Raw genomic sequence first — 25,472 nt, forward strand, 5'->3', positions numbered from 1 at the left:
TAAGTGAATCACATAAAATTGCTGTTTTCGGGGCTGGGATTGTGGCTCAGTAGTAGAGTGCTCACCTAGCTAGCACTGGGTTCAATCCTCAGCACCACATAAAAAAATAAACAAACAAACAAATAAATAAATAAATAAAATAAAGATAACTATGTCCAACTACAACTAAATAAATATATATATATATATATATATATATATATATATATATATAATATGGATATATAAATATGTTTAAATATTTATATAATATATAAAATTAATGAGAAAATAATATATATTTATATATTACATATAAAATAGATATTATATAAAAATATAATATGCAAATATATATAAGCCATTTTCATAGGGCAAAAATGAATTAATAGACAAAACTGTATTATATTCAACTCAATAGATGGATACATAAATAATTTAAGTTTCCCCAAAACCCTTTTCATCTTCAGCAGCAAACCCATTGTGGAATTGTCTAGGAAAATATTTCCCCTGCATGACTTTCCCTCTATAAATAGCTTTTCAGAGTCCATTCATTTCATTTAGCTGAGGAAGTTTCCGTCTCCATGACTCATATAGAATTAAACACTAGAGGCAATCACTGGGCAAGGTTTTGCCTGCTCTCTCTCTCTCATTTGCACATCGCTGTGCACAGTTCATCCTAGAAGACAATACTGGGGATTCCATCTCATTTACATTCAAAGCTAAGGTTCCTCCAGGGGATTTTTTTTTCTCATTCCATTTGGCACAGCAGTAACTGTATTTGACAACATCTGCCTTACAGCTCCATCTGACACTTGGTTCCCGTCCACATTCTCTTCCTGCTTGTCTTTTGAGGAAGATATTTTCACAACAGAGGTGGAAAGAAGGAAAGTGAGGGTGAACCACGGCTGTATTTTTTCAATTAATATGAGTCAGGAGCTTACCAAACATCTTTACCTATCTCTTACTCCAAAGGTTGTTGACATAAATCACTATTCTCTAAACCAGCCTTTTTATTCTTTGGGATTCTTGAGCATTCACAAGTAATTTCTGGTGTTTATTTCCTAGACTTTCAAATATCTAGCCCTTCATAAAATGTTTTCAGCTAAAAAAGTAAAACACAAAACAACACACACACAAATTTTACCAACAATGTTTTTGATCAACAAAAGATAGAACTCAGTTTAATGATATTTTGTATAAACTACTGGTAAAGCACAATTTGTTTTCATAACAAGTAGATATTTAATAGGACATTCTTTTCCATAAATTTTTAAATAATCTTTCACTCAGATAAATTATATAACTAAAGGAAAATTCCAAACCTTGTAAATATTAACTTGTATAATTATCTACTCCAAACAGAATTTTCATAACATAGAGTTTACTAGTAGCAATTGCCTGTGAATTATTACCTACTTTGATTAAACTAGGGCTTTTTTTGTTGTTATTTTGATATGGCTTTAAATTCTAACAGATTGTTTCAAAATGTTATTCTATTTCCACTTGACTGGAAATCCTATGCCATTATGCTATTCATTATATGAAGCTCTAAAATTTCCCTGTGCTGGACAATATATAAACAGCTGGTGATATTAAGCTGCCTTTAAAGGAAAAAAATTCTTGGCCTAAAAAAAAGATAATATTTGACTTCAAAATATATGACATTTCTCTCTTCAGTAAACTTTGTGAATAAGTTTTCAGAAATATATATAATGTGTGTATGTATACATAGTTTACATATTTGTCCACATAAAATTTGAATAAGGAAGAATGTGGTTGTAAAGAGTACCTTGGCCTTTATGGATTTTTGAGTAGAAACTACTTAAGGATAGAGAGTGTAAATGAAGGATTAAATCTACACACTTCTCTCTTGGGGACAGAGTATTACACAGGTGCCTGCACTTATTTTGGAATCTCACCTGCTACATTTCTTACTTATTAGCGATGAGCAACCTGAGACACTTTGCCTTTCCAGCTTGCCTATCATTTGAGAATAAACTCAAACAAATCTTACTTTCTTTTCCAAATACAAACTCAGCCATTGAAAGTTAAGACAAATTAGAAGCTGATGACTCCTTTCACAAACACAGATATCTGTGTTTCATTTCAGCTTCTTATAAATGACAAGCTTCTCTAGGATATCAAGGTGTGACTCTAATATGGAAATGTTAAAATGTGCCATCTGTGTATATACATCTCCCAGACCACGGCTGGTATAGAAAGCCAGGCTTCCCTACCAGCTCTCATGCATCTCCTTTGCACAGTTCTCCCCACAGACCACATTCACTGCAACATCCCGTGGCTTTCAGAGAGCTATGAGGATTCCATCAGACCACGATCAACTTGGGTTGCTCTCTCCCCTTCAGGAGTCACACCAGTCAGCTGCACATAGCGGCTCCCTGGCCCCTTAGTCCTTTGAGTCAGGTTCCTGACTGCTCCAGGTCACAGGTCCCCCAGAGATGCTATTATATAATGAAATAAACTTACTGTTTTCTTTAACACTTTGAGAGCATAAGGCTTCTGGGTCCCCTTCTGTTTGCATCTGTACACAATGGATGTAGCACCCCTTGAGGGGGAAAAAGACAAAAAGAAAATGTTATGCTTTGGACATGAATTAAAGGGATAAGTTTGAAAATAAGTGTCTCTTACCGTTATCCTCTCAAACGACAAGTGTTTATAAGTTCCACTATACACGAGCCCTATATGTCAAGAGTACTTTTTTTTCCACAATTGAATACATTTTGTTTAGAAAATTCTAGGTTTTTAGACTGCTCTTTTTAGACCCTCTTTTCCTCTCACCCCTTCTCTACACCAGTAACAAACAACAGGGCTGCTTCATTCAGTAGGCACTCAAGTAAATCACGTCCTCCAGTAAACATAATTTTTGAAGAACACCCATCCAAATCAGAATCCCAGTGTGCCTAAAGGTACCTGTTGAGTAAAATAAGCTGTATGACTTCAGGGAGGGGTTTCAGTTCAGGGCTTTTGTAAGGGTCCTAACAGTGCATTTCTGCTACTTGGCAAGGGAGCTGGGGAACCCCCTACCCCTTGCTCTTTTTTTTTTTTTTTTAACCTATTAAGGAGAATGATAGGGAGGAATGTAACAGCTATCTTCCTATGTTTGTAAGGTTGCTAAAAAAAGAGCATTAAAAAGCAGGACAGTGTGGTACAAACGTTCCCACTCCACACACAAAGCAAGAGAGTAATAGAAACAGACAAAAAGAGAAGTACAGACCAAACAGGCTAAAGTTTCAACTTCAGAAGGAGAATATCTGGAAGTATCTTAAAATAAGATCAGCTTGAAGTAAACCTCTTAGACTTTGAAGAGCAAGCCAAAGGCCCTCTTGTGATATATTCAGTCCTATGGTTCTGAAATTCTAGGTGGGCACAAAGGTTTATAAAAATCAAACACATATCTAGCTATCTAAGCACAATAAACTTTTAATATAGCCAAGAGAAGTCAGTTCTAGTGGGTTCTATTTACCAATGGCCAAGAAAAGTGTTACTATTTTTAAAGATCTTTGGTAAGAAAGGACATATACATAAAATAAAGTGTTTTAGAAATAAAATAAGTGACAATAAATATGAAATTTACTTTTTTTACATTTACCTGCTTTAAAAGATAACTAAAGAAAAATATATTTTTAATATCTTTGTTTTATTTATTTTTATGTGGTGCTGAGGATCGAACCCAGTAGAGCGCTCACCTAGCCTCGCACGTGCTAGGTGAGTGCTCTACTGCTGAGCCACAATCCCAGCCCAATTAAAGAAAAATATTAACAACACATTGCATTCAAAGCATATGTAAAAGTAAAATGAATGGCAATAAATGAAGGATAGAAAAATAGAAGTTGGTAAAATACTGCAGTGAAGTCTCTATGTGTGAGGTGCATGATATTATTTAAAGATAGACTCTGATTAACTAAAGGTTTGTATTATATGACCTTGCACAACGGCTAAAATAATTATTTAAAAGAAAAGTCAATAATAAACCAATAATAAACCTAAAATGCAAATAATCAAAAATGCAAATCAAAACCACAATGAGGTTTCATTTTTCTACCTTTTAATTTGGCTGTTATCAAAAAAGATGAACAATCCCAAGTGTTGTTGAGGGTGTGGACAAAAGGAAACCCTTGCACAGGGTTGCTAAGAGTGTAAATTAGTGTAGTCATTGTAGAAAACAGTATGGAAGTTACTCAAAAGATTAAAAAAATAAAACTGTGGTAGAACCTATGATCCAGAAATCCCATTACTGGCTATATATTCAGAGAATGAAATCAGCATGCCAAAGAGCTCATTCTCTCGTGATCATTGTAGCATTACTCATAATAGCCAAGATATGGAGTCAACCTAAGTGTCCATTAATAGATGAATGACTAAAGAAAATGTGTTATATATACACACTGGAATACTACTAAGTCTTTAAAACAAGAAATTCTTGCTATTTTTAACCACTTGGATGAAGGTGGAGGACAGTAATGAAACAAGTCAGACACAGACAAATATTGCATGATTTCACTTATATGTAGAATCTAGAAAATGTGAACTCATAGAAACTGAAAGCAGAATGGTCAGGGATTTGGGGGATGTTGCTCAAAGGAGACAAGAACGATGTATTATATCTTGAAAATCACTAAGGGAGCAGTGCATATGTTAATTAGATTGAGTTAGTCATATCACAAAGTATACACATCTCAAAACATCATATTTTATGCCATAAGAATGTATAATTTTTAATTATAAAAAGATTTGATCAAAATTATATTGAGATTTCAATTGACTCCAGTAAGAATGGAATTTATCATAAATAATGATAAATGCTGGTGAGGGTATGAGAGAAAAGGTACACTTACACATTGTTGGTGGGACTTCAAATTAATGCTATCACTCTGGAAAGTGTGTGAAGAATCCTCAAAAAAATGGACCCAGCTATCCTACTCCTCAGAACTTAAAATCAGCCACATCCAAGTTTATAGCAGTGCAATTTACAATAGCCAAGTTATGGAACTAGCCCTGGTGCCCATCAGTAGCTGAATGGATTAAGAAAATGTGGTATATATACACAATGGAGTTTTACTCAGCCATAAAGAAGAATAAAATTATGGAATTTTCCAGTCAGTGGATGGAGATAGAGAACATCATGTTAAGTAAAATAAGCCAGACTCATAAACTCAAGGGTTAAATGTTTTCTCTCATATGCAGAAGCTAGAGCAAAGTAAGGGGGAAAAAGGGGATTGGGGGTAGATATCATAAAGATATAGGGAAGTTCAGTGGAGCTGAAGAAGGAGATTGATGGGAAGAAAGGAAGAACAGGAAACAGGAGGAAATGCAGAAGGAATTTGACAAAATTATGCTATGTGAACATATAAATATGCCACAGTGAATTCCACCTATATGTATATCTATAAAACACCAATTTAAAATGAATAAATAAATGAGTAAAGTAGAGAAAGGAGAAAAAGGGAGAGAAGTAGAGAGGGAAAGAGGGGGCCACGAGGGACTGAAATGGAGTAAATAAATCCCATGCATTATGGTTATGTCTCTATGAACTAATTATTATTTATAACTATAATGCACTAATAAAAACATTAAAAATAAATAAATGAGAGTCTTGAACATATATCTCACCAAAGAAAATATATGGATAGCAAATAAGAACATGGAAAGACGCTCAACTACATTATTCATTAGGGAAATACAAATTAAAACCGTAAGAAAATGGCAACTACACACCTATTTGAATGTCTTAAAATAAAAAAGACTAGCAAGGATGCAGAGCAACTAACACTCTCATGCTTTGCTGGTGGGAATGAAGAATGGTGCAGCCACTTTGGAGAAGAGCTTGGCAGCTTCTGCTGAAGTTAAACATATCCTGGGACCCATCTGTCTCACTGGCAGATATTTATCCAAATGATATAAAAACTGTGTTCATTTACAAACTTGAACACGTATCTTCGGAGCAACTTTATTAGTATTCATCAAAATCTAGAAATGCTCCAACATCCAACTGTGAAACAGATCAACAATCTACAGTATATTCTTACAATGAAATTCTACCTAGAAAGGAAAGGGAATAAACTAGGGTGCACTTAACAACTTGGATGAGTCTCTACACAATATCCCAAGTGAAAGAACATCATTTCAAAAGGCAATATACTATATAACCCAATTTGTATAATATTTTAAAGACAAAATTATAGGGATGGAAAATATATCAGTGGTTTTTAGGGGCTCAGAAATTGGGGAGATATTGACTGCAAGTAAATATGGAGACTTTTTTTTTCTCATGAGAGAATTGCTCTATATCTTTTTTGTGATGGTGTTTGCACAAATATATTCACTTGTCAAAAAGGCAGAATTGTGTAATAAGGTGAAATTTACCATAATTTAAATTATATCTTTTTTTTTAAATTTTTTATTGTTGGCTGTTCAAAATATTACATAGTTCTTGATATATCATATTTCACACTTTGATTCAAGTGGGTTATGAACTCCCATTTTTACCCCACATACAGATTGCAGAATTACATCAGTTACACATCCATTTATTTACATATTGCCATACTAGTGTCTGTTGTGTTCTGCTGCCTTTCCTATCCTCTACTATCCCCCCTCCCCTCCCCTCCCCTCCCCTCTTCTCTCTCTGCCCCCTCTACTGACATTCATTGGTCCCCCTTGTATTATTTTTCCCTTTCCCCTACTTCCTCTTGTATGTACTTTTGTATAACTCTGAGGGTCTCCTTCCATTTCCATGCAATTTCCCTTCTCTCTCCCTTTCCCTCCCACCTCTCATCCCTGTTTAATGTTAATCTTCTTATCATGCTCTTCGACCCTACTCTGTTCTTAGTTACTCTCCTTATATCAAAGAAGACATTTATTATATCTTAATAAAAGTAAGTAAAACGTTGTTCTAGAAAAACCATATTGTTCAAAGGCAAGGGCAAACACCAAATTACCAAAATATAGCCTATAGTATTCATTCCATTTTATTTTCACTTAACAATAGGTAACTGATGAAATCTTAGAAAAAATTTAACTTGCAAACATTTGAGGTAAAACCAAAATCTAATTTTCATTTTTATGAATAATTGAAAAAGTTAGCAATTGAAAAGTTAATATTACTCAATAATTCATGTAAAAGAAAATATATTATAAGGCATATATTGCTTAATTTCCTAATCTCATTAAATTACTTCATCAATAAAATTTTCAGTATATCAATTCTTATTTTAGCAAAACCTTTTTTAAAAAATTAACAAACTCTCAAGACACAAGTATACTAGAAATAACATTTTAAAGACTGAAAGAAATAAGTTAAAAGAATAACCTAAATAGATTTATATGAAAATAACATTTTAGTAATTTCTCAAAAACATAGCCTCTATTCTTTGTTGAAATTAAATGGTTGCTCAAGTTTGTAAATATAGAAATGGAATCGTGTTTTCAGTATATTTATATAAAAATAGTGTTTTTACATAAAACATATTAACAGTTAACTTTTAATATAGATGGGACTTATTGTACATTTTGCATTCTCATTTCAAAATATATTATGTAAAGAGAATTATCAAAAAATTATCTGAGATCCAAAAGAAGCAAGAGATTATAGAATAGAAGATATTATTTTTATGGGGTTATTCAGCTAAAAAATAATGCTTCACTTTTCATGTCTATTCATTTATAGCATGTTCTTTAACAAAAAGACCAGGAGTATAAAAATTATTCCAGTGAGATCTTTTTCTGCTATGATTTTTATGACAAAGAAAGGAAATCAATACTCTTGAAGTTTGACTTTTATTTTCAAATTGGTTTTCTTTAACAGAAATGTTAGGGAAGTTATTTCCAACTCTATCCTCATCAAATGGCTGGATATTTTTAAAAACATCTTAAGGCAAAAGGTTAAAAACATAGACCACCACGTTTTTCATCAAACAGAAATAAGAAAATGTAGTTCAACCTGTAATGTTTCTAAAACTGTGTATAGTGTAATGATTATAATACTGTGTACAAATCATAACATATTTACACAATACAGTGTATCACACACACACACACACACACATGCACAACTATTATTTCATTAAAGCTATTAAGAAACACCTGATGTTGGCATCTGGCACTGTGTGAAACTTATGGGTGTGGGGAAAAGCTCTAGATGTAATTATTTATTTGCCTCAAGATGTTTCAAGTATATAGTCCTTTACTGCCACATTTAGAACTATGTAGCATAAAAAGGGGCTCTCTATCCTGTAGTTCATCTTCACATATTCCTCATATTCAATACTTAAGGACAATTATCAAAACCTTCTGCAACTATGTCTGGATACATGCTTTTCCTCTTTATTTTTTTTATTATTATTATCTCATCCCTTTGCTCTTCTTGTTGCTTTAAAGAAAGAAAAACTGATTTAATTTTATATTTTACTCCAAATGAAATCCAGGTGGTTTGACATAACCACCCATCCACTAGTTCAGAGACAGATACCCAAATGCATTCAAAGGTCAAGTACAGAGTAAATATGATTCAAAATGGAAGCAGAAATTCCTAAGTCTGGATTCACATTAATGCTTTGGGGAATTTTGACGAGATTGTACAATATTAAGTAAGGCATTTTAGCAGTAAAGTCCTTCTCCCATCAAAGGAAGTTTTAAATCAGAGATTGGCTTTCTCTGGGAGGATCTAATGGGTCATTTGTGATCCTTTGGGTCACAGTAACAAAGCTTGGCTTCTTTCCTTGCTCTTTGGAAATACAAGAAAACTTCAGACACAGAATATTCTAAAATGTACTAGCCTGGAGGAACTGTTGGCACCTTTGTTTTTTGGTATCAGCTGTGTCTCTGCAATGATACACTTCATGGCCATGTAAAATTGTCTTTGCTAAGGTTATTAGGTCTCATAAATTACTAGAGTTTTGTTTTTTTTCCCCTTGAAATGGAAACAAAAATCATTTTCATCTTTTTTCTAATGTTGAAGGTGCTTGGTTAAAGTATATTTATGTCAAAATATTAATCACTCTTTTAAATTTTTTTTAGTTGTAGATGGACACAATCCTTTTATTTTATTTATTTATTTTTATGTGGTGCTTAGGATCAATCCCAGTGCCTTGAAGGTGCAAGGCAAGCGCTCTGCCACTGAGCCACAACCCCAGCCCCCTATTAACCATTCTTAAACATTTCAAAGCATTTAATATTGTTCGTTTCTGTATTTGATTTTTAGATTTTTAAATTTTCCTGTGTGTGTGTGTGTGTGTACTGGCAGAAAAGATCTTCTAAATGCTCTTTCTGAAAAGGTCTAAAAGCAAATCTGTGACTTCTAAAAGTTGTCAATCAAACTTGAAAATATAACGTGTGCAACGCTACATCCACCGCATTTCTCCTGAATGACTGACTTGCTATTCACAAGCCTATTCTTTTCACTGATTTTTAGATTGGATGAATTACTAAAATTTAACTCTTCTTAGGTGTGAAAGTAGAGTCACATGAAGGAACACAAATCCAAAAAAAGACAAATTCTCTCAGTGTTTAATGTCAGCATACATCTTGCTCCATTTCCAGTGACAGTTTCTCATTGTTTTATTCTCCATCTCCGTCAGCCAGGAACTCCTCCATGCTCTTTAACACTAGGATGCCTCACTGTGTTCTAAAGTCATCAAAGAACACCCCCCACTCCAAATTTGAACCTTAAATCAACAAAGAACAGGAAGAAAACTTCTCAATTGATTTAATTACTGATTTGGCATTTTCAATGTGAGACTTGAAAAATGGCTAACCTTTAGAATTTAGAAGTTGCTATTAGACATTGAAGCAGTTAAAATTACAGTCCTAAAGTAAATCTCAAAAAATATCATGTCAAGGAATGATACTGAACCCCAGACCTTAAAAAAATGTCCAAGCCAAGGATTTTAATAAGCTAAGGGTCAGAGTCCATCCATAAATATACTCTCCCTTTTCCATTTCATTAATATGCTGAATGGTGTTGGAAGCAAGGGTGAGCACCTCATTCCATGTCATCCCATGGTCTACTTGGCGTCTTGACTGTTTTGACTATCTCTGTGACAGATTCCTTATTTGTTGTTTCATCCTGATGTCAGCTTACTCCACATACACTGTGTTATAGGTCTAACTCCTGACCCACACTCCTTTCTAAAAGACCTTACTCTGGCAACCACTTAACTCTTCCACGCTGATGGCCAACTTGAGCCATGAACCATTATCTTTGTGTGGCTCCAGTTTCTCAAAGCCTTGCTTGCCTGCCTAACAGATTCCTTCAGTTGTTGCTTCTCGGCATCTAATTGTGACTTTGGTCCTAAGGCTGGAATCTCTGCAAAGATTGACTTTAAAATGACTCTGTCCTTTGATAAGGTAAAAGCTTCAAAGCTTTGGGATTAAAATGCTGAATTTTAGCTACTACAAAATAAAAGCAAAAGCAGCCTCAAATCATCAGGTTAGTTTAAGTTATTTGTTCCCAATCACAAAGTAATATAATAGCAAAAACTGTGGAGTAAAGGGTCATAATACTCATGAGTCCTTCTCTTTGTTTTCTTCAAACTGTTTAATGTCTCACATTGTTAATCATTGGTATCAATTAACTAAACTTTTGGTGAATACTTTTCTTTTCTCAGTGAGAGTGTATGTACACATGTGCGCAGCACACACAAATTAAATTTTTGATCGACCATTTAATGTCTTAATACATTATGAGAATAACTACAGCTCTTTTTTCACCTTAACCCTCCATTCTCAATTCTGTTTCCTGCTATTCCATACTATATATTGTAATATATTTAATGTATATCTGTCCAATCCAACTTTCACACCTTCACATAAGCTTATTTATATTAGTAAGCAATATGTACCATTGTTTTATATACTTATTTACCATAACTTATAGAAGTATTCGTTATACCATTTACCTAAGCCCTCAAGTTGAATGTTTTCCACTGAAAATAATGTTCAGAGATCTGCAATGTTGATTAATATAGATCTAAATAAGTCCTTTTTTACCACTCATATTTTATATACTCAATATGGCTTTGATGGACATTTAGCATTTTAGCAACTTCAATAAAAAATGTAATGGATATTTTATAGCAGTTTCTCCACAATTTATTTCTAACTTCCTAGTAGGCCTATATTCTTTCCTTTGTACAAGACAAATTTTTTGATTTATTAAGTAAGAGCCCCAATGTTGTAATCCCTGAAGTAAAGCACACCATAAAAATGTACTAGGTCAGCCCAACAAGAATATGTAATCATTTAGAAATCTTGCTCTGTAACATTATAGTTGCATTACAAATAGAACCAAGGATAAAATATGATTAATTTTGAAGGAAAATGACTTCATTGTAGTTAACTCCATTATAAGGATGAGGCTGTTAAGAACTATAAAAAAAAAAAAAAGAATACAGGGACATAGCTCAGTTGGAGAGCACTTGCCTAGCACCCTGAGTTATATCCCCAGCACTGCAAAATAAATAAATAAATAATAGAATGTTGAAAAGCTTAAGTTGTGTGGGTGTGAGCAAGATTTGTTCACATCTTCAAAAGAATCTGAAATCACTGGGTTTTTTTCCTCAAAGTGGAACTGAATTAATTCAGTAAAGATATATGAAGCCCTGTACAGGGCACTTTGGGAGATGATAAGGATGGTTTGGGTCCTTAATGGACTTCTGAAATAATATGGAAACAAGAAAAGAACATGTAAAACTGTAATTTTTAAAAGCAGGCCAAATACTAAGAAAGATTAGATTATGGGACTTTGGGTAGCATGACTTTATAATTATTGTCCAAGCCAGAATGATTTTGAGAGTGGGATGGAGAGATATTAATTCATTATGTCAAAAACCTACACATAAATCAGAAGTATCTTCAGCACATTGGAACCTTTAATCTCATTGTTGTTGAGGACTAAGAAGGAGAGAGCTGGGAGACTTTCTGTAGAGAGGCAAATTTAAACTTATCTTTGAAGTTGATAGAGACTAATAAGAGCAAGAGAATAGACCTGCAGGTGTTCTAAGTACATGGCCTACTGCAGCCTCAAGGGACATGGGAGAGTTCCTGGAGCATTATACCTCTAACAGGTCTCTTTGTCTGGGAAATGTGGAAGAATATATAGTGGAATGTTTTGTTGGAATAGCAAAACTGTTTTGAAAGACTACACACATGAGACTACGGAATTCAAAGCTTTAATCTATATATAAAGAGGGATATTAAAAACTTCTGAGCTGGAGAATGGGGTGAGGAACTAGAAAAGTATTTTAGATAACTATCTGGCATGCAGAATGGAGGCAAATAAATTAGTTTTTGACTCTACAGCAATTAAAGACCCAACTCTCCCACTCCTTAGTATTTATCCAAAAGAACTAAAATCAGCATACTAGAATGATACAGCCACATTAATATTTATATCAGCACAATTCACAATAGTGGGGGATCCCATGTGAAAAGTAGGGAGATCAGTGGAGTAGAGGTAGGGGATAGAGGGGGGCATGAGGAATGGGAAAGGGGAGGAACTATGGAATGAAATTGATGAATTTATGCTATGTATACATATGAGAATTCCACCTTTATGTATATCTAATCAGCACCAAATAAAAAATGAATAGAAGGAAAACCAGTAGAATAGAAGAAGAAGAAAGGGAAGGATATAGGTAGTATGGGGGACTTAAATGGAGTGAATTATATTCCATTCATATATGATTATATCAAAATGTTCCTTGATATTAAGTACAACTATAGTGCACTAATAAAAAATCTTTTAAAAAGATTTAGTCATCTCCAATGTTTGCAAATCCTTTTTCCTTAAATGAAGAAAAATAATTTACCTGATGCTATCTCATTCCTCACAGATGATACTATTCTGACATAAGCATAATATAGTTTGAACAATGTTGAATATTCCTTTCTGGGAGACCTGGATACCTTCAGAGCAAAATGCAAAACACAATTATTTTTGTCTTAGTCAGGCTTCTCCAAAGAAGCATGCAGAAAGTAGTTTCATTCATAATGTCATTATTCTAAATGACATGTTTATACCCCATGACTTCTGTTATTGCATAATCTGCTTCTCCTTTAAAAGTCAACAATAAAGCACAAATATCAGGTGGTTAATATTTTCATCTATGATATAACAACAATGTATTTCTAACAACTATACTATAGGTTTTACACAATTCTTAGGACTTTCATGGTCATCACCTCCTTCATCAAGGAAATCTTTATGGTATAAATTTATCTGAAGATGTCCCCCTCTTTTTTGAAATTTGTTTTTGTTTTTCGATAAAATTCCTTGGAGAGCCTCAAGTTTGATTTATTACTTATTTCTTCTCTTATTATCTCATGATTTTCAAAATTAAGGTAGAATTTATATGGTATAAAACGTACAGTTCTTCAGAATTCAATATAATGAGTTTGGCACATGCACACCCCTGTGAACAACCAACTCATTCAAGATTGAGAATATTTCTGTTTCCATAGAATGTTCCTGATGTCTCTTCCAGTCAATCATCAATTCTGTAGAAACAACTGTTCTGATCTGTAATTAAGGTTTAGATTGGACTGTACTTGAACTTCGTATAAACGGAATCACACAGTGTATACTCTTTGTTCAGTTTTCATTGCTCAACATAATGCTTAAAATTCATCTTGTTGCATGAGGAGTTCATTTTTTATTGTTCAGTGGTATTCTATCTGTATATTAGTTCTCCAGAGAGGCAGAAACAATAGGATGTGTGTATGTACACATACATAACTTATTTATTTATTCTAAAGAAGTATTTTATGTAGGTTATGGTGGTTGAGAAATCTAGACTGAGGAGGACTGATAATATAAAAGTTCCAGTCTGAGTCCAAGGAAGCAGAAGCAGGAGCAGTGATGGTATAAGTTCCAGTCCAATTCTGAGTCCAAAGCCATGAGAAGACCAGTGTTCTAGTATGAAGATAGATGGAGAGAGAAGAAATTCTTTCTTAGTCATTTTTCTAATAGGCTTTCAATTGATTAGGTGAAACTCACTCAGGACAAGCTATTTTAATCAGTCTACTGATCTAAATGTTAATCCTAGCCAGAAAAACTCTCACAGATGCACCCAGAAATAATAATATTTAGCTAAATATCTGGGGACACCATGGATCACTCAACTTGGACACAACTTTGTTTGTTATATATATTGTAAAATTTCTCCCAGTCAATATTTGTCATGTCATATTTTAATGATGTCTTTTAATAATGATAAGGTTTTAATTTTGAAGTTCAGTGTATCAATTTTTCTTTTATAATAAATGATTTTTTTTTGTCCTAAGAAATCATTGTTCATTCCGAATGGGTGAAAATACCCTAGTTTTCTTCTATCATTTTTCTGATTTTAGTTTTTCTGAATCATTCGCTCTATATTTGTGCTTCAGTGTATGTATTAAAGAACATTTTCCCATGTGTTTAGCTAGTTGTTCTATCACCTTAGGTTGAAAAGACTTCCCTACCCCATTGCATTGCCTTATTATCTTTGCCAAATAATCAGTTGACTATGTATCTAAGGATCTGTGTCTGGGACCCAGTCTTGGTGTGTCTCCATCTCTCTGTTGTTTTGTGTATGCCCTGCTATGCTGACTACTGCAGTTTTATGTAATTTTTGAAAACAGGGTAAATTTTTAACTGTGATGTAATTTTTAAAAGATTTTTGGCCTTCTCTAGGCACTTTACTGCTTCTTACAAGTTCTAGAATCTATTTATTAATGTTTATCAAAAGTTAATTAGGATTGTATGAATTTACAGATCAATTTGGAGAGAACTGACATGTGAATGCTATTCATTCATTCAATCCGTTTACAGGTTATATCACTCCATTTAGGCTTTCTTAGAATTCTCTCAGCAGTATTTTATATTTTTCATAATAAAAAATGTTTCATGTCAGTGATGGTGGGGGGAGACAGCAGAAGTGAGCTGAGCAAAAGTTCTGTCTCCTCACAACACAGAAGGAGGCAGTGAAGAAAAAAGCAGAATTGAGAGGTGGGTGATAAAATAAATGCTCTGAAACGCAATATACCCCGAAGTCTGAGACCTGGAGAACTGGAAGATAGGTTACCAGAGTAGAAAATAAACTCAAGTTTCCTAACCCTGAACCCAAACCAAGGTATGGGAGTGGGGAGGGGGAGGAACAGAGAGAGAAAGAAAGAGGGGAGCAGAAAATCTCTAAGCTCACCCACTTAAAAACATTCAGAAAGACAGACAAAATTTAAAATGCGTCAGTAACAGCAGGTCCTTAAAACTATGTCAATAACTTATATCCAAATCATGAAAAGAAAACTGAGCCAGAGGTCTGCAGCCATCTTGTGGAGCCCTCAGTCAACTAGTCACCCCCTTCCATCAACAGGGCTTCTTCCCACACCCAGACAGCTGTGAATTAAACCAGAGAGAAGTTCCCTGCAGTGGGACCTCTTAAGAATGAGGCCAGAAAGAACTTCTAGAAGGACCACTACTAGCTGAAAATTGCTGAAACCCCCTCTCCCTTCCCCTTTCTGTGCTGGGAAGTACATCTAACTCACTTAGCCTCTACAGCCCAGGCAAGTGCAGAAAGCTTTGTGCAGCAATCACAGAGACAGCAATGAAGCAGGTTTGGCCCTGAACAGAGGAAAGCAGATTCACCACTGACATTAGGGGGAAGCACAGTGGGAATTTAGGGACAGTCCCCAGGATCACAAGGCTTACCAGAGGGAAGCTGCCTGAATACCGGTGACATAGAAAGCCGGTTTGTGGATGGTTGCAGCCACAGACAGAAGGCTGCTAGGATAAGTTCTATGAATACCCCAGGGAATTTAAGCTAAAGGCACCCACAAAGATAGCCAGAGGGAGATCAGTTAAGGCAGCAAATTAACAGAGCCTAGGCAACAGGAAAAGGCTGTTCCCAGCCTTAACTGATGCACAGCCTGACATGTGATCACAACTGTTGAGTGAAAGGGCATTGTTTGGATACTTGTGGGAACTTGCATCAGACTCAATAAACAGGGAACCAGTGCCACAATTTATAACTTGCAGTAGTAAAAACTAGAGTCCAGATGAACCACCTGAGTCCCTTCAGACAGTGTCCCAGAGAACAGCATCAGCTGGGGGAATGCTTCTGCACCACACAACACCCACAGAAACCCACAACCAGAGTTTCTGAACTCATAGCCACCAGGATCTTCACTACCACAAAAAGGATCCTATAGAGGAGAGCAGGCACAGGGGGACTCACAGAAAACACAGGGACATTCCAGAGCCTGAATACTGAACTCCTACCCAGAACAGAAAGAGCCAAGCCACATACTGCATCCTCTAAGCAGTCACCTGAAGGCCCCTGAGCTGACAAACCAGAAGCCCCTGGTAGGAATTGGCTCCTGAGCCCATGCAACTCTGGAGAGATCTGCAGCCAAAGACTGATGGACATCTGACAAATATCCAAACCCCAATGAAATACAAACCAAGATTCAACAAGAATTTTCTTCACTTATTCATGATTTACTATAAATAACTATAATATCAAAGTTGATCAGACAAAAAACTCTTTAACTTGAATGATAATTGTTACCCCAATAGCCAGTGTTGTAGATTCAATCCATTTGAATACATTTCATCTATTGATTTGAAGCACTGATTGGAATCAATCTTCCTATCTTTGTTTTCCTAGCTCTGGTTTATACTTGCTCCTCTTAGTACCCTATTCATCCTCTTGCATTATCTACTACTACCTCAAATAACCATGATTCATCTGTTTCTTCTTTAAACTTTGGTGTAAATTATTATTTTACATATTCTCTCTTTCTCTCTCCCTATCCCCCTTTCCCTCCTCTCTCCTTTTTGCCCAATCTGTCTTCCTCTCCCCCTTTATCCTTCATTTAAGGTTACAGAAAGTTTATTTAATTTAAAAATGAATTCTTTTGACCTATTCCAGGACTGTATTTCAAATTTATACCTGGATTTAAGGAACTATGGAGAACAATAATAAACCAGTTTTTGTTTCTTATATGGTTGGCTAGAGTTAAGCTTGGCTCTGAAATGATTATAGTAAATAAGGTTCAGTGGTATCTCTTAAAGTGGTGCTGATATTGGGATTGGCACAGCTCCCACATTGACTTAAAATATTATTATCTGTATATTCACCCATCCAAGGGCTCTTAAGAGAAAGAAGATCTCATAATAGTCCTTCACTTAAAAGAAGTGAGAACTACACCAATAGGTGGGCAGACATTCAAACAATATGAAAAAGCACGAAACTAATCATCCCCAAACATCCCATAATGCTTCAACAACTGACTTTATCAACACCACTGAAGGAAATGTCAGAAAAGATATTTAGAAAGTTCTTAGTTAAAATGGCTTATGAGCTACAGGAATATGAGGAAATGAAATCAGACAGAAAATATAGAAAGTAAAAGATCACTTCAAAAAAGAGACAGAGAGTCTGAAAAAGAAAAAAAATCCTGGAAATGAAATAATAAATAAACCAAGTTTAAAATGCAATGGAGGGGCTCGGTTTGTGGCTTAGGGATAGAGTGCTTACCTAGCACACGTGAGGCACTGGCACTGACCTTCAGCACCACATGAAAATAAATAAATAAAATAAAGGTATTGTGTCCATCTACGACTTTAAAAAATCTTTTTAAAAAATTCAGTGAAAAGCATCATCAGTAGATCAGACCACTTTGAAGATAGATTTTTAGGCCTTGAAGACAAGGCACATAATCTGGAAAATAAAGTCAACCATAAAGAAAACATGTTAAGAGACCATGAACAAAATATTCAAGAAATCTGGGATAACATTACAAGGCCAAATTTAAGATTCATTGGGGTAGATGAAGGCTGTGAAACACAAGCTAAAGGGATGCACAATCTTTTCAAAGAAATAATAGCAGAAAAATTTCCAAACCTTAAGAATGAGATGGAAATTCAAATAAAGAGGCATATAGAACTTCAAATTTAAAAAATCAAAAAAGATTCACTATAAGACACACTATAATGAAAATGCCTAATATATAGAATAAGAACAGAATTTTAAAAGCTGCTAGGGGAAAATGACTGGTTACATTTAGAGGTAAAACAATCCAGATTTCAACTGATTTCTCAACCCAGACCCTAAAATCCAGGAGGGCTTGAATAATACTTATCAAGTTCTGAAAGAAAATGGATGCCAACCAAGAATACTATACCCAGCAAAATTAAGCTTCAGAACTAAAGATGAAATAAAGACTTTCATGATAAACAGAAGGTAAAAGAATTCATAAGTAGAAAGCCTGCACTACAAAATATACTAAGTAAGATATTTCATGAAGAAGAAATAAAAATAAAAATGAAAAAACCAGCATGGGGAGAAATTAGACTAGAAGAATAATCAAGTAATGAAGAATCAAGTCTGATTTAAACATTAGAAGTAAATAAACATGGCAAGAAACTAAATAATCTCTCAACAATAATATTGAATGTAAGTAGTCTAACCCTTCAATCAAAAGACATAGGTTGGCAAAATGAATTAAAAAAAAAACAAAACACCCAATATGCTGTCTGAAATAGACTCGCCTCACAGGCAAACTCATCCTTAGACTGAAGATGAAAGGATGGGGGAAAATGCCATTCACATAGGACTCATAAAAAAGCAGATGTCGTTATTTTCACATCAGACCAAGTGAATTTCAAGCCAAGATTTATCAGAAGAGACAAAAAAAGTTCATTTCATACTGCTTAAGGAATTCATACATCAACAAGATATTGTAAATATTTAGGCCCCAAACAACAATACAACTATATACATGAAATAAACCCTTCTCAATATTAAGAATCAAATAGACTATAAAACAGTAATATGGGATTACTTTAGCATGCCTCTCTCATCACTGTTAGATCATCCAAACATAAAGATTCTACAGAACTAAAAAATACAATTAATAATATGGACCTAACAAATATCTGTAGAATATTTCATCCATCAATGATTGAGTTCACTTTCCTCTCAGCAGCAAATGGAACATTTTCTAAAATAAACCATACTTTAGGTCACAAAAGAAATCAGCAATGTTTTTAAAAATAGAGATAATACCTTGCATTCTACTAGATCATAATGGGAAATTAGAAATCAATGATAAGATTAAAAACAGAAACTACTTGAACACCTGGAGATTAATAATGCACTTTTGAAAGATGAATGGATAGCAGAAGAAATTAGGGGAAAAAATAAAAGAAAATTCTTAGAAGTAAATGAAAATAGTGGCACAAAACATATCAAAATCTCTGGAACAATATGAATGCATTTCTACGAGGAAAGTTCATAGCATTGAGCTCACACACTAAAAGAATAGAAAAGTAACAAATAAATAATCTAACTTTACATTTCAAGGCCCTAGATAAAGAAGAACAAACCAACACCAAAATCAGTATAAGATAGAACGTAACTGAAATCAGAGCCAAAATCAATGAAACTGAGGTTAAAAAAAATACAAAAGAGTAATCAAACAAAAAATTGGCTTTTTGAAAGGATAAACAAAATTGATAAACCCTTAACACCAAGCTAATCAAGAGATAAAAAATGCATATTAAAGAAAATATCACCATAGATACTACTGAAATCCAGGGTTCATCAAAAACTATATTGAAAATTTATACTCCAATAAGCTATACAATCTTTAAGATATTAACAAATTTCTAGAGACATGTGATCTACCCAAATTGAAGGATATAGAAAAATTAAACAGATAAATATGGTAATAAAATTGAAGCAGCATCAAGTCTTCCAACAAACAAAGAAAAAAAGAACCTGCATGGGTTCTCAGCTAAATTCTACTAGATTTTTAAAGAAAAACTAATACCAATGCTTCTCAAATTATTCCATGAGATAGAAAAGGGGGGAACACTGCCAAATTCAATCTACAAAGTTAGTATCATCCTGATGCAGACAAAGACACATCAAGGAAAGAAAATATCAGACCAATATCCTTGATGAACATAGATGCAAAAAAATCTTATTAAAATATTGGCAAACTACTTATAAAAACACATTAAAAAGATAGTGCACCATGACCAAGTGAGTTTCATTCCAGGGACGCAAGTTTTGTTCAACATATAGAAATCAATATATGTAATTCACCACATAAACAGAATGAAGGACAAGAATCACATGATTATCTCCATAGATGCAGAAAAAGCATTTGACAAAGTACAATACCCATTCATGTTTAAAACACTTGAAATACTAGGGATTTACTCAACAAAGTAAAGGCTATATATGATAAACCCAAGGTCAACATTATTCTGACTGAAGAAAAACTTAAAGCATTTCTTCTAAAAACAGGAACAAAGCTGCCCATTTTCACCACTCCTATTCAACATAGTCCTTGAAACTCTAGCCAGAGCAATCAGGCAAGAGAAGGAAATTAAAGGGTCGTGAATAGGAAAAGAAGAGCTCAAATTATCTCTGTTTGCCAATGACATAATCCTATACTTTTAAAACCCCAAAACTCCACCAGAAGACTTCAAGAACTCATAAATGAATTCAGCAAAGTAGCAGAATACAAAATCAACAGCCATAAATCAATTGTGTTCCTGTACTCCAATGATGAATTTGCTGAAAAAGAAATTAGAAACATGATCCCATTTAAAATAGCCTCACAATAAAATAAAATTAAAAACTTGGGAAACAATCTAAAAAAAGAATGATGTCTACAATAAAAACTATAGCACATTAAAGAAAGAAAATGAAGAAAACCTTAGAACATGGAGATATCTCTCATGTTCTTGGATAGGCAGAATTAATATTGTCAAAGTGGCCATACTACCAAAAATGCTATACAGATTCAACGCACTTTCCATCAAAATTACAAAATGGTACTTTTCACAAAAGTAGAAAAGTAGTCATGAAATTAATTTGGAAAAATAGGAGACCCAGAATAGCCAAAGCAATCCTTAGCAAAAAAAGTGAAGCAGGAGGCATCATGGTACTGGACCTCAAATTATGTTACAGAAATATAGTTACAAAACCAGCATGAAGATCAATGGAATAGAATAGAGGACACAGAGATAAACTCACATAAATACAGTTATCTCATATTAGACAAAGGCACCATAAACATAAATCAGAGAAAAGAGAGTCTCTTCAACAAGTGGTGCTGGGAAAACTGGAAATCCATATGTAGTAGAATGAAAATTTAACCCTTCTGTCACCCTGCACAAAACTCAACTCAACGTGGATCATTAACCTAGGAATTAAACCAGAAGACCTGCATCTGCTAGAAGAAAATGTAAGTCTAACACTCCAACATATGGTTCAGGAACTGACTTCCTTAATAAGATTCCTAAAGTGCAAGATGTTTAAAATAAAAAGTCAATAAGTGGAATGGCAACAAATTAAAAAGTGTCTTTACAGAAAAGGAATCCGGAGTGTGAAGAGAGAGTCTACGGAATGGGAGAAAATCTTTGTCACTATTGTTCAGATATGGTATTATTATCCAAAATATACAAAGAACTCAAAAAACTTAACACCAAAAAAAAAAAAAAATCAATAAATGGGCAAAGCAACTAAACAGACACTTACTTCTCAAAAGAAGAAATACAATGGCCAATAAATATATGAAAAATTTTTCAACATCTCTAGCAATTAAGAAAATATAAATGAAAACTACATTGAAATCTCATCTCACTCCAGTCAGAATGCAATTATCAAGAATACAAGTAACAATAAATGTTGGTGAGAATGTGGGGAAAAAGATATACTCATACATTATTTGTGGGATTGCAAGTTTGTGCAACCACTCTGGAAGGCAGTATGGAGTTTCCTCAAAAAAAGTAGAAATGTAACCACCATATGACCCAGCAATCCTATTGCTTGGTATATATCCAAAAAGTCTGAAATCAGCATAGTACACTGCTGCAGTCACATCAATGTTTATAGCAGCACAATTCACAATAGCTAATCTATGGAGCCAACCTAGGTGCCCTTCAACAGATGAATAGATAAAAAAATATGGTATATATATATATATATATATATACAATGGAATATTATTCAGCCATAATGAATAATGACTTTATGGCATTTGCAGGTAAATCGATGGGTCTGGAGATTTTTGTGCTACATGAAATAAGCCAGTTCCCCCAAAATCAAAGGTTGAATGTTTTCTTTGATGTGCAGAAGTTAATCCAAAATAAGATGGTGGGAGGGAGGGACAAAAATTAGAAGAAAGATCAATGGAGTAAACAAAGGTGAATGAAGAGAAGATAGGAGGGATGAAAGAGGGAAAGACAGTGGATTGAATCTCACTAACTTCCTATGTGCATATATGAATATACCACAGTGAACCTCACCATTATGTATATACACAAGACCCTAAAAAAAAATACAAAGAAATAGCAGAAACATCCGTAGAATAGAGAGAAGGAAACAAGGGGAAGATAGAAGGGCAGCAAAAGGGAAGCACTATGAACTGAATTAGAACAAATTATATTTCTTGCTTTTATAATTATGTAAAAATGAATCCTGATATGATGTATAACTAAAAGAAATTAAAGAAAAAAATGTGTCTCATTTTTTGCCAAAGTCAGTACTTATTGTTTTATATTTAACAATTATAATGATGTTTTAGAATTTTCTTTTACCATAGTTTTAGTATAAATAAATACAGTTTACTTTTATATTATAGGACCTTTTGTCCTAATCTTGCCAGATTAATTTTCTAGTCTACTAGATTTTTGTTTTTTGGTAGAATCCTGAAGATTTTTTTAAAACAATGTTATGTTTTCTCCGAATGAAGAGGTGTTACGGTTTAGATATTAGGTGTCTAATCATGTGTGAGGCAATGCAAGAAAATTTAGAGGTGAAATGATTGGGTTATAAGAGCCTTAGCCCAATCAGTGAATTAATTCCCTGGTAGTGATTAAATGAGTGGTAACTGTTGGCAGATAGGGTGTGGCTGGAGGAGGTAGGTCCCTGGGGATGTGCCTTGGAGTATGTATTTTATCCTTGTTCAGCATAGCTCTCTCTCTCTCTGCTCCTGGACTGATATCTGAGCTACTTTCCTCCACCATGATGTTCTGCCTTATCTCAGGCCCCAAGGAACGGAACCAGCCCTCTATGGACTGAGTCCTCTGAAACTATGAGCCCCCAAATAAACTTTTCCTCCTTAAAATTGTTCTTTTCAGGTCTTTTGGTCACAGCAGTGGAAACACTGACTAAAAGTAGAGGGTTTGACTTCTTTCTTTCCAATTTCTCTTTTCTTGACCAAATACACTGGTTGGCCCTTGAATACATTTCTCTGAAGAATTGAGAGCAGACATCCTTGCCTTATTCCTAATTAAATAGTTGTTTTAGAAGATAGTAAGAAAAAAATAAAAATGGATCTTTTATATTACCTGCATTCTTCTATTTTCAATGCTCTTCATTCAGTCCTATAAATCTGAATTTCTATCTAATATTTTACTTCAAACTAAAGAACTTCCTTAACATTACTGGGGCTCAGGTGTGCTGACATAGATTGTCTTGGCATTCATTTATTTTTAAAATGTCTTTACTCTTATTTTTGAGGCATATTTGTTTTTACTGGATGTAGAATTCTGGGCTAACAGGTTTCTTCTACCTACCCCCTGAGCACTACCTCCTGGTCCCCATTTAGTATTTCTCATGGGACATTCGCCCACATTCATAGCATTATCTTCCTATGTGCATGTCTTTTCTTCTTTCTTTGGCTATTTTAAATCTTCTCTTTATCTTTGGTTTCTGGTCTTGACAATATGCCTAGGTTTGGTTTTGTTTGTATATATTATATTTTGCTGCTCAAGAGCTTTTTGAGTCTGTAATGCTCTTCACCCATTCTGGGAAATGGTTCCCTAGGATTCCTTTAAGCATGTTTTCTGCCCAGTTATTTCCCTCCTCTCCCTCTGGAACATGCGTTCCATGTCTGTTGGCCTTCTTGGTAATCTACAACGAGGCTCTGAGCCTTTGTTCCTTTTACCAGTTGTTTTTCCCTCTACTCTTCATGTTGGATAACTTTTATAGATTTGTCTTCGAGTTCACTGTCACTTTTTTCTGCAGCCTCCAATCCACTCTTAAGCTGATGAATTTTTATGATGAATTTATATTTATATAACACACTTTTCAGTTGTAAATTTTAATTAGGCTCTTTGTTATAGTTCCTGTTTCTTTGTGGATATATAAGGATATATAATTTACTCATTATAATTATATTTTTCTTTATGTTCTTTCATGTTTTTAATAGTTGATTTATAGTCTTCATCTGTTAAATTCAAAATATGGGTCATCTCCAAGTCTTTTTTTTTTTTTTTTTGGTATAGGGACACTCTATCACTGAGCTACATCCCTAGCCCTTTTTATTTTTCATTTTGATACAGGGTCTCCCTAAGCTGCTGAAGCTGGCTTCAAACTTGCCATCCTCCTGCATCAGCCTCTTCTGTGCTGGGATTACAGGTGTGCACCACCACACCTGGCTTTCAAGTCTACTTTACTGACTGCTTCCCCCATCCCCACCCCACTGATTATAGATCACAGTTCCTGCTTCTTTGAATTGTAGTAATTTTTTGTTATAATTAATGATAGATATTTTAAATGACACATTAGTGAGTCTGGATAACAACTTCTTTTCAATAGAGTTGAATGTTTTTCAGTATCAGGCAGTTAAAATCTAAAAACTTCTTTTGATCTTGTCAAACTTAGCTTTATTTGTTGTTAGGATAGATCAACTTGAGTTTTGACCTTGATCCTATGTTATGGTCCTTGATCCAGGGTGTGATTCTTACTTTTAAGTGTGATCCTTTTGAGGTCTTAATCAAATATATGAGGTTCTGAGTGCTGTTTCTCCACCCTGGCTTGGCCAAGGATCTAATGTCTTCAGTTGCGCTAGAATATTTAACGTCTCTGCTTAGCTCTCAGACCCTCCACAGTTGTTCCTCTTAGTCTCACAAAGCCTCATCGTTGTTCCTAGCTAAAGAGCCAAAGTGAATGTGGTTCTCCCCATAGTTCAGAGCAAGAAGACATTGTCTCTTGCACTGTGTCCAGGTTGTTTGTACCAGAGTTCGAGTGTCGGTCCTGTTACTCCATCACTACCAGAAGCAGAACTCCTCCCTCAGAGTCTTAACTTTTATTGCCTCATTGAGTTTTAATTGAATATTATTGTTACAAAAGAGAAAAATGTTTACTCTTCATGCATTTGTTAAGAGTATATTACCAATGCTGGCAAAACCTGTGATTGAAGGAGATTAGCAAATGATACATCTCTGAGAGAAGAATCAACAAATTTCCTGGGGCACTCCAGGCAGCTTTTCCAACATCTACAGCATCTGTTATTGCTTCTAGAGAAGAAAGGAAATTTGAGGCATGAGATATAATTATATTATGTCAAAACACTATGCCCCCCAATTTTTCCTGTTGAAGAGATGATCAAGAATACATATTTTAGGACTAACCCATTTTATATCACAGGCCTTGAGACTACCCCCACTGCTACTTCTGAAGGATTTATGT

At 34.4% G+C, this 25,472-nt stretch overlaps 1 protein-coding gene across 1 annotated transcript in view; it reads right to left on the minus strand.

Moving 5' to 3' along the window:
* Camk4 (calcium/calmodulin dependent protein kinase IV) overlaps positions 1 to 25,472 on the minus strand; it is a 232,431-nt gene that overhangs the window by 118,538 nt on the left and 88,421 nt on the right. The window contains exon 2 of the mRNA XM_046460434.2: positions 2,470 to 2,548. Within this exon, the coding sequence (XP_046316390.1) occupies positions 2,470 to 2,548 (79 nt within the window). The remainder of the gene's footprint in view (positions 1 to 2,469; positions 2,549 to 25,472) is intronic.

The sequence above is a fragment of the Marmota monax genome, unplaced genomic scaffold (genome assembly GCF_021218885.2).
Source record: "Marmota monax isolate L192 unplaced genomic scaffold, Marmota_monax_Labrador192_F-V1.1 WCK01_AAM20220418_F8-fsc00006, whole genome shotgun sequence".
Lineage (NCBI taxonomy): Eukaryota > Metazoa > Chordata > Mammalia > Rodentia > Sciuridae > Marmota > Marmota monax.